Source organism: Pan paniscus, chromosome 1 (assembly GCF_029289425.2).
Source record: "Pan paniscus chromosome 1, NHGRI_mPanPan1-v2.0_pri, whole genome shotgun sequence".
NCBI lineage: Eukaryota > Metazoa > Chordata > Mammalia > Primates > Hominidae > Pan > Pan paniscus.
The window spans coordinates 213,511,703-213,527,664 of record NC_073249.2 but is presented as its reverse complement, the minus strand read 5'-3'; the positions used below and the strand labels follow the sequence as shown (position 1 = coordinate 213,527,664).

General features: G+C 47.0%; 1 protein-coding gene across 1 annotated transcript; it reads left to right on the top strand.

The window, feature by feature from the left end:
- Nucleotides 1-258: 258 nt before the first annotated feature.
- Nucleotides 259-4,893, top strand: LOC117978309 (PRAME family member 17). Its single transcript, XM_034951162.4, has 3 exons — nucleotides 259-1,570; nucleotides 1,967-2,545; nucleotides 3,564-4,893. The coding sequence occupies exons 1-3, from the start codon at nucleotides 1,284-1,286 to the stop codon at nucleotides 4,120-4,122; spliced, it is 1,425 nt and encodes a 474-aa protein (XP_034807053.3). The 5' UTR covers nucleotides 259-1,283; the 3' UTR covers nucleotides 4,123-4,893.
- Nucleotides 4,894-15,962: the final 11,069 nt, after the last annotated feature.

Below are 15,962 nucleotides of genomic sequence, written 5' to 3'. Positions count from 1 at the left end.
GGCAAGAGTCACCCCACCCAAGAATGCTATTGTGATTTTGAAAGATAGGCTTTGTTTTTTACTAAAATTATAAAGATATTCCTTCCACCATGCTCTATTAAATTTTTTTATAATGATGGGGTCTGGCTTTGTTAGCCAGGCTGGTCTGGAACACCTGGACTCAAGCCAACCCCCCACCTTGTCTCCTAAAGTCTTGGGATTACAGGCATGAGCCACCATGTCTGGCCCCATACACTATTTTCAAGAGTAGAGTCTTTGTTTTGAATGTAGGATCCATTTCTTCCCCTAGACTCAATCCCAAAATGTGTTATTATTATTATTATTTGAGACAGGGTCTTTCTCTGTTGGCCAGGCTGGAGTGTGGTGGCACAATCTCAGATAACTGAAACCTCTGCTTCCCAGGCTCAAGCCATCCTCCCACCTCTGTCTGCAGGGTAGCTGAGTCTATAGGCATGTGCCACAATGCTCAGATAATTCCTTAATATTCTAGTAGAGTCTAGTAGACATGGGCTATCACTATGTTGCCCTGGCTGGTCTGGAACTCCTGGGTTCAAGTGATTGTTCTGCCTTGGCTTCCCAAAGTGTTGGGATTACAGCTGTAAGCCGCCATGCTTGGCTTCGCTTTACAATTTTTTTTTTTTTTTTTTTTTGAGACAGAGTCTCACTCTGCCACCCAGGCTGGAGTGCAGTGGCTAGATTTTGGCTCACTGCAAACTCTGGCCCTCGGGTTAAGAGATTCTCCTGCCTCAGCTTCCCAAGTAGCTGGGATTACAGGCAGGGACCACCACACCCGGCTAATATTTTGTATCAGTAGAGATAGTATTTCACCATGTTGGCCGGGCTGGTCTCGAACTCCTGACCTCATGATCCGCCCACCTTGGGCTCCTAAAGTGCTGGGATTACAGGCATGAGCCACCGTGCCTGGCCAAGAAGACATTTTGTTTTCTCAAAAAAGTGGAGATCTGAGCTTCAAAGATCCTTGCTAACACTTCCCAGTGCTATCAGTGTAGTGGTGCAGTGGCTAATAATTCATGGACCCTATAGGGGGGATCTTGCCTGCTCTTTAGAGGTTGGGACACACTCTTCTTGGTACCAGAAGGGCAGAACTATGCCTCTGTGGCCACTTATTGCAGAATGGAATTGGAGTAAACTGAGGGCTCTTTCACACATGCTAGAGAAATGACTTTGGCCCTAGGAGAAGCGGGGGTTGCAGGGGATTGGCCTGAGAAACTTGCCTTTTCACTGGATTGTCCTCTAGAGTTTTTCCTTGCAGATTTGTCAGAATGAGCCTCCAGTCCCCATCCAGACTCCTGGAGCTTGCAGGCCAGAGCCTGCTGAGGAACCAGTTCTTGACCATCTTCACCGTGGACGAGCTGCCCAGGGAGGTCTTCCCTCTGATGTTCATGGAGGCCTCCAGCATGAGACATTTTGAGGCCCTGAAGCTGATGGTGCAGGCCTGGCCCTTCCTCCGCCTCCCTCTGGGATCCCTGATGAAGACACCTGATCTGGAGACCTTGCAAGCTGTGCTGAAGGGACTTGATACACTGCTGGCCCAGAAGCTTCGCCCCAGGTGAGGTGACTCAGGTGGCCTGGTGGGAAGGGTCCAGGCATCCAGGGAAGGGACAGCTGGCTCAGGAGAAGTGGTGGGTTTGGGGAGCTAGGGTGGCTCAGAGGCTTCTGATGGTGCCCATGAGAGACCTTGACCATTGCCCAGATCCTCTGGGAAAGGACTGCTCACCATACAGGGTCCACTGAGGAAACAGGAACCTGCTTCCTCCCAGTGGAAGGTAAAGGTTCTAGAAGTGAGAACCAGGCAGAATCCAAGGGGGAGCGGGATGGAGAAGAGACAGAAGGAGGAGCACTGAGGACAGGAGCAGCTGATTGATGTCCTGGATGTGGAGTGAAAGCTCAGGTCAGGGGTGGGTCCTTGCCTACATTCTGAGCTTTTCCCCTATGTTACTCACAGGAGGTGGAAACTTCAAGTGCTGGATTTGCGGGATGTTGATGAGAATTTCTGGACCATATGGTCTGGAGCCAGGGCCCTCTCCTGCTCCCCAGAGGCCATGAGTAAGAGGCAGACAGGGGAGGACTGTTCGAGGATGGGAGAGTGCCAGCCCTTGAAGGTGTTCATAGACCTCTGCCTAAAGAAAAGTACACTGGATGAATGCCTGAGCTACCTCTGTGGGTGGATCCACTACAGAAGAGGCCTAGTGCACCTGTATTGTAATAAGGTGCAGAATTACTCAATGCCAACTTCAAGTTTCAGAAATTTATTGAAAAGGGTGTACCCAGACAGTATCCAGGAGTTGGAAATTAAGAGAAAGTGCTCTCTGAATAAAACAGGAAAGTTTGCCCCTTACCTGAGCCAGATGAGCAATCTTCGCAAACTCTTTTTAGCCTTCGGTTATGACGATGAATTATATGTAAGCGGCCAACAGCAGTTCGTTCCTGACTTGGACTGTCCATTCCTCTGCCTGTACTACCCTCAGATGCTTTATATAAGAAAGATCAGTAATATCGAAGAGCACCTGGAGCACCTGCTCAGGTAAGAAAGGATGGTGAGCTTTCTCTGCAGACCATACCACAGACTTTTGTTCTTTTTCACAGTAAACGCTAGTGGGCATCTACTGTGTGCCAGCCACTGGTGATGTCACAGGGAATGGGACGCTAGAATGTCAACTCATTATGCTGTTCAGTGCTCTATATCCTGAAGTGGGTATCACAAGCCCGCTCAAATAAGGGCAGAGGGATGGCCTGGGGTTGATGCTACAGAGAGAGATGTAGGGAGCTAGTTAGTCAGGGGTTCAGATCTAGGGAGGGTGCATTTGTGAATTCCTCTTTAGGAAGTGTGTTTGAAGTTAATATGATGAAACTTATTCTTCATATAGAGGAGAGTATGAAAGAAGGGAAAGTGCATCAAACCTGCGTGTTTCACAGCAGAAGCTCTGTCCTCACAGCTTAGTAAACACCAATGAACCTGTCTCTAATTCCCTGTCTGTAAAAGGTTCTTTTGAACCCCAGGAAAAGTAGTTGACATGAGAAAAGCGTGCTTCTTGGACAGAGGTGAGGGAGTAGGCAGGAGAGTGGTATAAAGTGATAGGTGGTTTGCAGATGCGGGCATGTCAGGGAACCTTTGCAGGCAGGTGGTCCTAGCAGATGTCCCTAGACCTTGCTCAGTTGAGTTCTTTGTGCACATCTCCCACTGGGCTTCTCTGGCCCAGAGCTGAGGTTGTCTGCTGAAAGATGAAGTAAAGAGGCTTTAAAGATTTTGTGGCCTTGAACTAATCACACAAGCAAGGCTGAAAGGACTGAGCCTAAAATGGAGCTGCCCCTGAATGATCAGGGTCTTCATCAGGCAGCACCTTGCACGCAGACTATCATCTGATGATGGGAACAAACTTGTGTTTGGGTGAAACAGGCTTCCCCATTGCAGGTTACTATAACACCTGTGTGGTAGTAAGGTGCAGAATTACTCAATGCCCACTTCAAGTTTACCATTGAGATGATTTCCCACCCCCCTCCTCTAACTGGCACCATTGCCCATAACTTCTTGCTCTCCCCAGGTGCCTCAAGAACCCCTTGGGAACCTTTATATTCTGTCATGCTTACCTAGCTGATCGGGACATGGAGTGTCTGTCTCAGTACCCAAGCTTCAGTCAGCTAAAGGAGCTGCATCTGATTCATATCCTAATGGGGACCACCAATCTTGAGCCCCTTGGAGCTCTGCTAGAGAAAGTTGCTGCTACTCTCGAGATCCTCACGTTAAAGGACTGTCAGATCCAGGACTCCCAACTCGGGCTCCTCCTGCCTGCCCTGAGCCGCTGCTCCCAGCTCACCACCTTCTACTTTCGTGGAAATGAGACCTCCACGAATGCTCTGAAAGACCTGCTGCGTCACACAGGTGGGCTGAGCAAGTTAGGCCTGGAGTTGTATCCTGCCCCTCTGGAGTGTCTTGACAACAGGGGTCATGTCAATTGGGAGATCCTTGCCCCAATTCGGGCTGAGCTGATGCGTACACTCAGGGAATTCAGGCAGCCCAAGAGGATCTTTTTTGGTCCCATCCCCTGCCCTTCCTGTGGCTCATGGCCATCTGAGAAAGTGGACTTCCATCTTTGCTCTTAGGGAAGGCCTGGTTAGTGGGATGGATACGCTTTCTTCTGGACCCTTGGGCACTAAAATCTAGGACACATGTGGTTTTTTTTGGTTTTTTGTTTTTTTTTTGATGGAGTCTCGTTCTGTCCCTCAGGCTAAAGTGCAGTGGCAAAATCTCAGCTCACTGTAACCTCCACCTCCCAGGTTCAAGTGATTATCCTGCCTCAGCCTCCCTAGTAGCTGGTGTTACTGGCGTGTGCCACCACACCCAGCTAATTTTTGTATTTTTTTGTATTTTTTTTTTTTGAGACAGAGTCTTGCTCTGTTGCCCAGGCTGGAGTGCAGTGGCGTGATTTCGGCTCACTGCAACCTCCGCCTCCTGGGTTCACGCCATTCTCCTGCCTCAGCCTCCAGAGTAGCTGGGACTACAGGTGCTACCGTGTTAGCCAGGATGGTCTCGATCTCCTGACCTCGTGATCCGCCCACCTCAGCCTCCCAAAGTGTAATTTTTGTATTTTTAGTAGAGACAGGGTTTCACGATGTTGGAGGAGGCTGGCCTCGAACTCCTGACCTCAAGTGATCTGACCACCTTGGCCTTCCACAGTGCTGGGTTTACAGGCATGAGCAGCCGGGCCCGGTCAGGTGCATCTTAAAGGAAGCACACAGCCATGTGTTTCAGGCACGTGCTGACTGTGAGTGGAAAAACAAAGGTGACTCAGCTGGGGGCAGGACTGGGTGAAAATGCTGACTTGGCATCGATGAGGCCTTCAGGGACCTGTTTCCTAGACTCAGAAATGGAGCCTGAAGTTCTAGACTGATGCAGAAGTTACCGTCACAAGGATGGTTATGTAAAAATGTCAAAAATAAATGGAACCTGAATGGAAACTTTCTGGTGTCTTCCATGATTGATCAACCTGTTTTAGACATTTATACATCAGAAATCTCTAGCTACTGATGAGAGGTACTACATCATCTGTGATCGAGGTTCAGCTGCAGCAAATCAAGGCATCAAAACTGAAATGTGATCATTTTGATTAATTCTCACCCATTTTTTACTTCCCTTCAGTCATCTGTTTCTTCCTTACTTTCTCCCATGCCTGTTCACTGGGTTCATTTACAAAGGATGCACACTTGGGGCCTGGAACATTCTGTGTGGGCAGTGATGATGAGCCACTGAAATCTACCCTCTTCTCAAGGGCCCTCACTGCTCCCCAGATACTGAGACCCTGCTCACTCCTAATGGACAGATCCAGAGGAATCCGTTCCTGATCTTTGGCCATGCCAGGAAATGGCTTCACTGCACCACGGGCTGCCCCCTGACCTTGAAGGGAATGGCCATAGTGTGTATTGCAGGAGACTCATGACATCACCAACCCTTGCCTGTCCTCAAGGTGGCTGGTGGGTTTCACTGAATTGAAGTGGTTGTGTCCAATTTCCCTTTTAGAAAAATGCATATTACATATTCTAAATATTTCTAGTCCACATTAATAGAAAAATACATCTTTTGGAAAGCTAATTCGTACCAATGAGATATCTTCCTATAACATCTCCCTTCTCTCCTTATCAAGAAACACAAGAGACCAGGGCACTGACCTGTAGGCAGCATTCCCGCGCTGCCTTGAGAATCTCTTTGGAACTTGCCCCCTGTGGGCCAGGAAGCTCTCTGATGGTTCACTGAGGTGAAGCTGGGCTCACTGTGTTGTCCCGGTTGATCTCAAACTCCTAGACTCAAGTATTTCTCCTATCTTGGCCTCCCAAAGTGCTGGAATTACAGGCATGAGCCACCATGCCTAGTCTTACTATTTTTCTTTTTTTTTTTTTTAATTGATCATTCTTGGGTGTTTCTCGCAGAGGGAGATTTGGCAGGGTCATAGGACAATAGTGGAGGGAAGGTCAGCAGATAAACAAGTGAACAAAGGTCTCTGGTTTTCCTAGGCAGAGGACCCTGGGGCCTTCCGCAGTGTTTGTGTCCCTGGGTACTTGAGATTAGGGAGTGGTGATGACTCTTAACGAGCATGCTGCCTTCAAGCATCTGTTTAACAAAAACATCTTGCATCGCCCTTAATCCATTTAACCCTGAGTGGACACAGCACATGTTTCAGAGAGCACAGGGTTGGGGGTAAGGTCATATATCAACAGGATCCCAAGGCAGAAGAATTTTTCTTAGTACAGAACAAAATGAAAAGTCTCCCACGTCTACTTCTTTCTACACAGACACAGCAACCATCCGATTTCTCAATCTTTTCCCCACCTTTCCCCCTTTTCTATTCCACAAAACCGCCATTGTCATCATTGCCCATTCTCAATGAGCTGTTGGGTACACCTCCCAGATGGGGTGGTGGCCGGGCAGAGGGGCTCCTCACTTCCCAGTAGGGGCGGCCGGGCAGAGGCGCCCCCCACCTCCCGGATGGGGTGGCTGGCCGGGCGGGGGCTGACCCCCACCTCCCTCCCGGGTGGGGTGGCTGCCGGGCGGAGACGCTCCTCACTTCCCAGACGGGGCAGCTGCTGGGCAGAGGGGCTCCTCACTTCTCAGACGGGGCGGCTGCTGGGCGGAGGGTCTCCTCACTTCTCAGACGGGGCGGCTGGGCAGAGACGCTCCTCACATCCCAGATGGGGTCGCGGCCGGGCAGAGGCGCTCCTCACATCCCAGACGGGGTGGCGGGGCAGAGGCGCTCCCCACATCCCAGACGGGGTGGCGGGGCAGAGGCGCTCCTCACATCCCAGACGGGGTGGCGGGGCAGAGGCGCTCCCCACATCTCAGACGATGGGCGGCCGGGCAGAGACGCTCCTCACTTCCTAGATGGGATCGCGGCCAGGCAGAGACGCTCCTCACTTTCCAGACTGGGCAGCCAGGCAGAGGGGCTCCTCACGTCCCAGACGATGGGCGGCCAGGCAGAGACGCTCCTCACTTCCCAGACGAGGTGGCGGCCATGCAGAGGCTGCAATCTCGGCACTTTGGGAGGCCAAGGCAGGCAGCTGGGAGGTAAAGGTTGTACGGAGCCGAGATCACGCCACTGCACTCCAGCCTGGGCACCATTGAGCACTGAGTGAACGAGACTCCGTCTGCAATCCTGGCTCCTCGGGAGGCCGAGGCTGGCGGATCACTCGCGGTTAGGAGCTGGAGACCAGCCCGGCCAACACAGCGAAACCCCGTCTCCACCAAAAAAATACGAAAACCAGTCAGGCGTGGCGGCGCGCACCTGCAATCGCAGGCACTCGGCAGGCTGAGGCAGGAGAATCAGGCAGGGAGGTTGCAGTGAGCCGAGATGGCAGCAGTACAGTCCAGCTTTGGCTCGGCATCAGAGGGAGACCGTGGAAAGAGAGGGAGAGGGAGAGGCAGAGCTATTTTTCTAATTTAAAAATTATTGTGGATATATAAATCTCATGCATATTTACAGGGTACATCTGATGTTCTTTTCTTTTCTTTTCTTTTCTTTTCTTTTTGTGAGAGGGAGTCTCCCTCTGTCACCCAGGCTGGAGTGCAATGGCACAATCTCGGCTCACTGAAACCTCTGCCTTTTGGGTTCAAAAAATTCTCCTGCCTCAGCTTCCTGAGTAGCTGGGACTACAGGAGCCCATCACCACACCTGGCTAATTTTTGTATTTTAAGTGGAGATGGGGTTTCACCAGGTTGTCCAGGCTGGTCTTGAACTCCTGACCTCAGGTAATCCACCCACCTCGGCCTCCCAGAGTGCTGGGATTATAGACATGAGCCACCGCACCTGGCCTGATATTCTGATATAAGCATAAAATGTGTAATGTTCAAATCAGGGTAACACAGGTTTTCACCATCTCAAGAATTTATCATTTCTTTGTGTAAGCAACATTCCAATTCCATTGTTTTAATTATGTAGAAATTTACTATGAACTATTGTCAACATGAGTTGCCCTGTGGTGCTACTGAACTCTAGATCTTATTCCTACCTAACTGCGTTTTTGTACCCATTAACCATCCCCTTCTCTTTTTTTTTTTTTTTTTTTTTTTTTTTTGAGATGGAATCTTCCTCTGTCACCCAGGCTGGAGTGCAGTAGTGCGATCTCAGCTCACTGCAAGCTCCACCTCCTGGGTTCACACCATTCTCCAGCCTCAGCCTCCGAGTAGCTGGGACTACAGGTGCGTGCCACCATGTCTGGCTAATTTTTTTTTGTATTTTTAGTAGAGACAGGGTTTCACCGTATTAGCCAGGATAGTCTCAATCTTCTGACCTCGTGATCCGCCCGCCTTGGCCTCCCAAAGTGCTGGGATTACAGGTGTGAGCCACCGTGCCCTTCTTATTCTTTGTTTCCCATTATCCTTCCTAGCTTCTGATAACCATCATTGTACTCTCTATTTTTAAGTTTCATGTTTTTTAGTTCCTAAATATGAGTGAGAACATGCCATGTTTGTCTTTCTGTATCTGGCTTACTTCACTTAACATAACGCCCTCCAGTTCCATCCATGTTGTTGCAGATGACAGGATTTCATTCAGTTTATGGCTGAATGATATTCTATTGTGTATATTTAACACATTTTCTTGATCCATTTATCTGTTGATTGATTGACACTTAGGTTGATTCCATATTTTGGCTCTTGTGGATAGTGCTGCAATAAATATGGGAGTGCAGGCTGGGTGCAGTGGCTCATGCCTGTAATCCCAGAATTTTGGGAGGCCAAGGCAGGTGGATCATTTGAGGTCAGGAGTTAGAGACCAGCCTGACCAACATGGTGAAACTCCGCGTCTACTAAAAATACAAAATTAGCTGGGCATAGTGGCACATGCCTGTAATCCCAGCTACTTGGGAGTCTGAGGCAGAAGAATCACTTGAACCCGGAAGGCAGAGGTTGCAGTGAGCTAAGATCACACCACTGCACTCCAGCCTGTGCAACAAGAGTAAAAACTCAGTCTCACAAAAATAAAAAGAAATAAAGAAAAAGAAAAATAATATGGAAGTGCAGATATCACTTGGATATATTTCTTTTTTCTTTTGGATATATATCCAGCAGGGGGATTTATGGTTCATATAGTAATTCTATTTTTATTTTTTGGAGGAAACTTCATACTGGTTTTCATAGTACCTGTACTAATTTACATAACTACCAATGGTGTACCAAGGTCCTCATTTCTCCATATCCTCCTTAGCATTATTTTCTGTTGGTTTTTTATTTTTATTTTTTCAGAGACAGGGTCTTGCAATGTTGCCCAGGTTGGTTTTGAACTTCTGGCCTCAAGTGATCCTCCTACCTCAGACTCTCAAAGTGCTGGGATTACAGATGTGAGTTACTGCACCTGATCTACTGAGTAAACTAGAATCCTCACAGGAAGCTATGACACTGGGTTACCTGATTTATATCAGTTGACACACATGTATTAGGACCTGGGAAAGCTTAAAAATGAATGACTACATCATTCCCTCAAAAGCTACTTCTAGGGATGACCCAAAAGATGCAGTAATCCCCACTGCCTTCCCATGAAAGATTGACTGGTCCATTCTTATTTATTTATTAATTTTTTCTGAGACAGGATTTCCCTCTGTCACCCAGGCTGGAGTGCAGTGGTGTGATCATAATCCACTGCAACCTCAACTTCCTGGGCTCAAGCAATCCTCCCACCTCAGCCTCCTGAGTAGCTGAGACCACAGATGGACACCATCACAACTGGCTAATTTTTTTTTTATTTTTATAGGGATGGGGCCTCACTCTGTTGGCTAGGCTGGTCTCGAACTCCTGGTCTCCAGCGATCCTCCTGCCTCGGCATCCAAAAGTGCTGGGATTAGTCTTGAGTCGCCACACTCAGCCAACTGGTTTATTATTGAATCATGTAAGCAGAAGACAGGTGTATCAGTTTTTGATTCCAAGTCTAGAATGGTAATTTCCTTTGTAAAACATTCTGGTCCTATAATAATAACTAGGGAGTATTTCCTGCTAGAACTGAAGGGCTCTGACAACTTTACTCATGAATGGACTTCGTCTACAGCTTGGTGACCTGACTGAAAAACATAACATAAGAAGTCACCAGGCCGGGTGCAGTGGCTCACACCTATAGTCCCAGCACTTTGGTAGGCCGAGGTGGGTGGCTTATTTGAGGTCAGGAGTTTGAGACCAGCCTGACTAACATGGTGAAATCCCATCTCTACTAAAAATACAAAAGGCCGGGCATGGTGGCTCACGCCTGTAATCCAGTACTTTGGGAGGCCAAAGAGGGCAGATCACGAGATCAGGAGTTCGAGAGCAGCCAGGTCAACATAGTGAAACCCCACCTCTACTAAAAATACAAAAATTAGCCAGGCGTGGTTGTATGTGCCTGTAGTTCCAGCTACTCGGAAGGGTTAGGCAGGAGAATTGCCTCAACTTGGGAGGCGGAGGTTACAGTGAGCCAAGATCATGCCACTGCACTCCAGCCAGGGCGACAGAGGGAGACTCTGTCTCAAATTAAAAAAAAAAAAAAAAAAAAAAGAAGTTACTGATATTGCCGAATTGGTCACCACAGGAGAACATTTTAAGAGATTTCTAGAACATAAAAGTATCCAATGCTGAACGAAAAGAATGCAAAGGATAATAAAGTGTTTGCAGCTAAAACAGCTGAAGGGACAAGAGCAAGGGGAGCTCCCCTTACTATTAAAACTCATATTCAGTTCGTTGTAAACAGGGAAACCCTGCTCGAGTTGCCTGCCACCTTTGAAATAGTCAGGCCATTGGAATGAAAATTGTCCGCATTTGCACCAGGTCTCTACTGGACCGAACCCTTTTGGCCCAGACATTGTTTGATCTCATTAGAGGACATTTCTTTTTTTCTTTTCTTTTTCTTTCTTTTTTTTTTCTCTTTGAGATGGAGTTTCGCTTTTGTTCCCCAGGCTGGAGTGCAATGACACAATCTCGGCTCACTGCAACCTCCACCTCCCGGGTTCAAGCGATTCTCCTGCCTCAGCCTCCCAAGTAGCTGGGATTACAGGCATGCGCCACCTCAGCCAGCTAATTTTGTATTTTTTGTAGACAGGGTTTCTCCATGTTGGTCAGGCTGGTCCGTAACTCCCGACCTCAGGTGATCCCCCCGCCTCAGCCTCCCAAAGTGCTGAGGTTACAGGTGTGAGCCCCAGCACCTGGCTAGAGTTCATTTCTGACGGCTCCATATTGATGGAACTTCAGAAAACTCTCTGGTAAATTATTTTCTATAAAACACTTAAATAAAAATGGAGAAGCTGAGATCCAGATCAACGTGGACTTAGAAACAGAGTTGGTGGATACCAGCGCTGCCATATCCAGTTTACACCCAATATATCACCAAATTCCTTGGAGTAAGGAAAATATTTGTGAGGAGAGGTTTCTAATGAAGTTTCGAAAATTCCTGTGTTTGAAGCAGTCCAAATGACATTTGGACCATTTTTAGGAAAGTATGCCTTTTTACTAAGTCTCAACAGGGGATGAGATTTGCTTTCTAAGTCAAGGTGATGCGTAAAGCTTTCTTTGGAGGGAAAGAAAGCTTTCTCTCTAGAGTTTCTTTCTAGAGTTTCCTGACCTTCCTTAACCTGAACTGCTTGCTTCCCTAGAAGCAGAAATTGATCATATTGGAACCCAAACTTATACCAACCTTGACCTTTGTGAAGTACTCAAGTGTTTCGGCTCTTCTTCCTCATGTGATGTAGAAGGTATTAAAAGTGATGAGTTTAGGCTGGTCACGGTGGTTCACACCTGTAATCTCAGCACTTTCAGAGGCTGAGGTGGGCGGATCACATGAAGTCAGGAGTTCGAGACCAGCCTGGCCAACATGGTGAAACCCCATCTCTACTAAAAATACAAAAATTAGCTGGGCGTGGTAGCATCCACCTGTAATTCTAGCTACCAGGAAGGCTGAGGCAGGAGAATCACTTGAACCCAGGAAGCAGAGGTTGCAGTGAACTGAGATTGTGCCATTGCACTCCAGCCTGGGCAACAAGAGTGAAATTCCATCTCAAAATAAATAAATAAATAAATAAATAAATAAAATAAATCAAAAATAAATAAATAAATGCTTTAAAGAAAAAAGAAATAAACTTTACCTATAAGTTTCATATGCAATTGAATACCTATTAAATTTTGACACGAACCGGCCAGGCATGGCAGCTCACGCCTGTAATCCCAGCACTTTGGGAGGCTGAGGCAGGCAGATCACGAAGTCAGGAGATTGAGACCATCCTGGCTAACCTGGTGAAATCCCGTCTCTACTAAAAATACAAAAAATTAGCTGGGCATAGTGGCATGCACCTGTAGTCCCAGCTCCCCAGAGGCTGAGGCACAAGAATCACTTGAACCCACGAGGCGGAGGTTGCAGTGAGTTGAGATCCTGCCACTGAACTCCAGGCTGGTGACAGAGCGAGACTCTGCCTCAAAAAAGAGAAAAATTTGACAGGAACCAACATTTTTCAACATGTAGGCTAATGTCTTACAAAATCCTTTTCCTGTCACCTTCAAATCTCCATCTCAAATGCTACACTCTGCATAACTCAGTCACTTTGTTGCCATTTTCCGATGATGGAGAAGACCATACGTGTGTGTGTGATATCAGGACTATTGACTCCTCCTATTGATGTTTAAGATATTCCATTACACAAACCTGGGCTCATACTTTTTGTTGACAGATCTTATGCCAAAAATATAGGAGAAAAATAATGCTATAACTTCTCAAGATGAACTCACAGAGATGGAAATTCTTTCACAATTTATTTTTCCAATTTTTTTTTCTTTTTTTTGAGACCAAGTCTTGCTCTGTCGCAAGGCAGGAGTGCAGTGGTGCAATCTCCACTCATGCCTCCCGAGTAGCTGGGACTACAGTGGCGCGTCACCAAGCCCAGCTAATTTTTGTATTTTTAGTAGAGACAGGGTTTCACCATGTTGGCTAGGATGGTCTCGATCTTTTGACCTCTTGATCTGCCCTCCTCAGGCTCCCAAAGTGTTGGGATTACAGGTGTGAGCCACTGCGCTTGGCTTTTTTTTTTTTTTTTTTTTTTTGAGACGGAGTCTTGCTCTGTCACCCAGGATGGAGTGCAGTGGCACAATCTCGGCTCACTGCAACCTCCGACTCCCAGGTTCAAGCGATTCTCCTGTCTCAGCCTCCCCAGTAGCTGGGATTACAGGCACATGCCATTCACGCCTGGGTAATTTTTGTATTTTTAATAGAGACGGGTTGCACCATATTGGCCAGGATGGTCTCCATCTCCTGACCTCATGATCTGCCCGCCTTTGCCTCCCAAAGTGCTGGAATTACAGGCTGAGCCACCGCACCTGGCCTATTTTTCCTGTTTTAAAAAGCTAGCCAATTCTTTTGTGTTTATTTCAGAGTTTATATCAGAAAAATTTACAGTAATATACACCCCTACTAGAGCTTGTCATATAGTAAAAGACAAAGTAGTTAATACTTTTACAAACATAGATATGCCTTTGGAGTGACTGATAATTTTAAAATATTATGTAAACAATGAGAATTTCTCACTTCTAGTGGAAGTATATCAAATATGGACCAAGAGTGAATAAGTTTGTTCTCGAAAAAAATTTTTTTTTTTTTGAGATGGAGTCTCACTCTGTTGCCCAGGCTGGAATGCAGTGGCACAATTTCGGCTCACTGCAAACTCCGCCTCCCGGGTTCAAGCAATTCTCCTGCCTCAGCCCCCCAAGTAGCTGGGAATACAGGCGCTTGCCAGCATGCCCGGCTAATTTTTGTATTTTTAGTAAGACGGGGTTTCACCATTTTGGCCAGGCTCGTCCCAAACTCCTGACCTCGTGATCCACCTGCCTCGGCTTCCCAAAGTGCTGGGATTACAGGTGTGAGCCACTGCATCCAGCATCCTCAAACTTTGTTGTTGTTGTTGTTGTTGTTGTTGTTGTTGTTGTTGTTGTTGTTGTTTGAGACAGAGTCTTGCTCTGTCCCCCAGGCTGGAGTGCAGTGGTTCCATCTCGGCTCTCTGCAACCTCTGCCTCCTGGGTTCAAGCGATTTTCCTGACTCAGCCTCCTGAGTAGCTGGGATTACAAATGCACACTACCACGTCCAGCTAATTTTGTTTGTATTTTTAGTAGAGATGGGGTTTCACCATGTCAGTCAGTCTGGTCTCGAACTCCTGACCTCAGGTCACCTACCCGCCTTGGCCTTCCAAAGTGCTGGGATTGCAGGTGTGAGCCACTGCGCCCGGCCAGAAGATGTCTGGTTTTACCTTTCCTTATAGAAATAGTGTTTTACTGTCATATTGATCATCTCACTTTTTTCCACTTAACTGTAAATCTTGAGGATTTGTCCTCATTTTAATTAGCTGGCATAGAGTAGTTTATAAAATGAATGGTGCACGGTTTAACCTTTTGCCTGTTCATGTACATTTATTTTACTATTACGGATCAGGTGGTACTAAAATTCCTTGTCTACACTAAAGTTTCTCTTTGGCTTCTCAAAGCTTTCCCTCTATTTATCCCATCTCTTATGGATCATCAATTTTCTTGTCTCTGATAAATCATTTTCATCAGCTTATGACCAGGCCCTTCACAGTCTTTCATTTTGAAAATGAAGCAAAAGGAAAAGAAAGAAAAACTGTGCTTGCTGCCGTAGGAGTCTCTAGCCAGCATTCATTTCTTCCCATTTCCAGCAGAATTTCTCCCAAGTGTTCTGGGCTGGGTGTAGTGACTCACCCCTGTAATACTAGTACTTTGGGAGGCCAAGGCAGGCAGATCACTTGAGCTCAGGAGTTCAAGACCAGCCTGGGCAACATGGTGAAATCCGGTCTGTACAAAAAATTAGCCAGGTGTGGTGGTGCACACCTGTAGTCTCAGCTACTTAGGGGGCTGAGGCTGGAGGATGGCTTGAGCCCAGGAGGTCAAGGCTGCAGTGAGGCAAGATAGTGCCATGGCACTCCAGTCTGGATGACAAAGTGAGACCCTGTCTCACAAAAAAAAAAAAAAAAAAAAAGGAATTCTGCACATTCCAATCACGATCTCTTAGTCTCTCATATATTCTCAGTATAATTTTCATTATATTCAAATACACAGAAAAGTATACTGAATAATACATAAAACACAAAGTTACTCACACCCAGATTTATTGTTAACATTTTGCCTATTTGCTTCAGATTTCCCCAGATGAATAACCTTCCAGAAGAATCTTCCTGTATGACCCTCCCTTATTGCTGCAGTCTTGTCTCTTCCTTTCTGCCCAGACAAAACCACTTTCTTGAATTTGTTATATACTGGCTGAGCACGGCGGCTCATGCCTGTTATCCCAGCACTTTGGGAGGCCAAGGTGGGAGGATCACTTGAGGTCAGGCATTTGAGACCCGCCTGGCCAACATGGTGAAACCACATCTCTACTAAAAATACAAAAATCAAATTACATGCGTATAATCCCAGCTACTCAGGAGACTGAGACAGGAGAATCGCTTGAATCCGGGAGGCAGAGATTACAGTGAGCCGAGATCCCACCACTGCATACCAACCTGGGCAACCAAGTGAGACTCTGTCTCAAAAAAATAAACAAATAAATTCTAATCAGAGACCTCACTCCCACAAATCTCTAGGCTCAGACAATTTCCATGTGATTTTTTCCACACTGTCAGTTATGTTTTTTTGGTTTGTTTGTTTTGTTTTTGTTTTGAGATGGAGTCTTGCTCTGTCGCCCAGGTTGGAGTGCAATGGCAAAATCTCTGCTCACTGCAAACTCCGCCTCCAGACTCAAGTGATTCTCCTGCCTCAGCCTCTGGAGTAGCTGAGAGTACAGGCACCCATCACCACACCTGGCTAATTTTTACATTTTTAGTAGAGATGGGGTTTAACCATGTTGGCTAGGCTGGCCTCAAACTCCTGACCTGAAGTGATCTGCCTGCCTCAGCCTCTCAAAGTGCTGGTATTAGAGGTGTGAGCCACTGCACCCAGCCGGTATTT

Excerpts from the sequence above, each read along its gene's own strand:
- LOC117978309 (XM_034951162.4), top strand. The coding sequence starts at position 1,284 with ATGAGCCTCCAGTCCCCATCCAGACTCCTGGAGCTTGCAGGCCAGAGC. Across the intron at positions 1,571-1,966 it reads GCCCAGAAGCTTCGCCCCAG|GAGGTGGAAACTTCAAGTGC; the intron begins GTGAGGTGACTC and ends TGTTACTCACAG. Across the intron at positions 2,546-3,563 it reads CACCTGGAGCACCTGCTCAG|GTGCCTCAAGAACCCCTTGG; the intron begins GTAAGAAAGGAT and ends TGCTCTCCCCAG.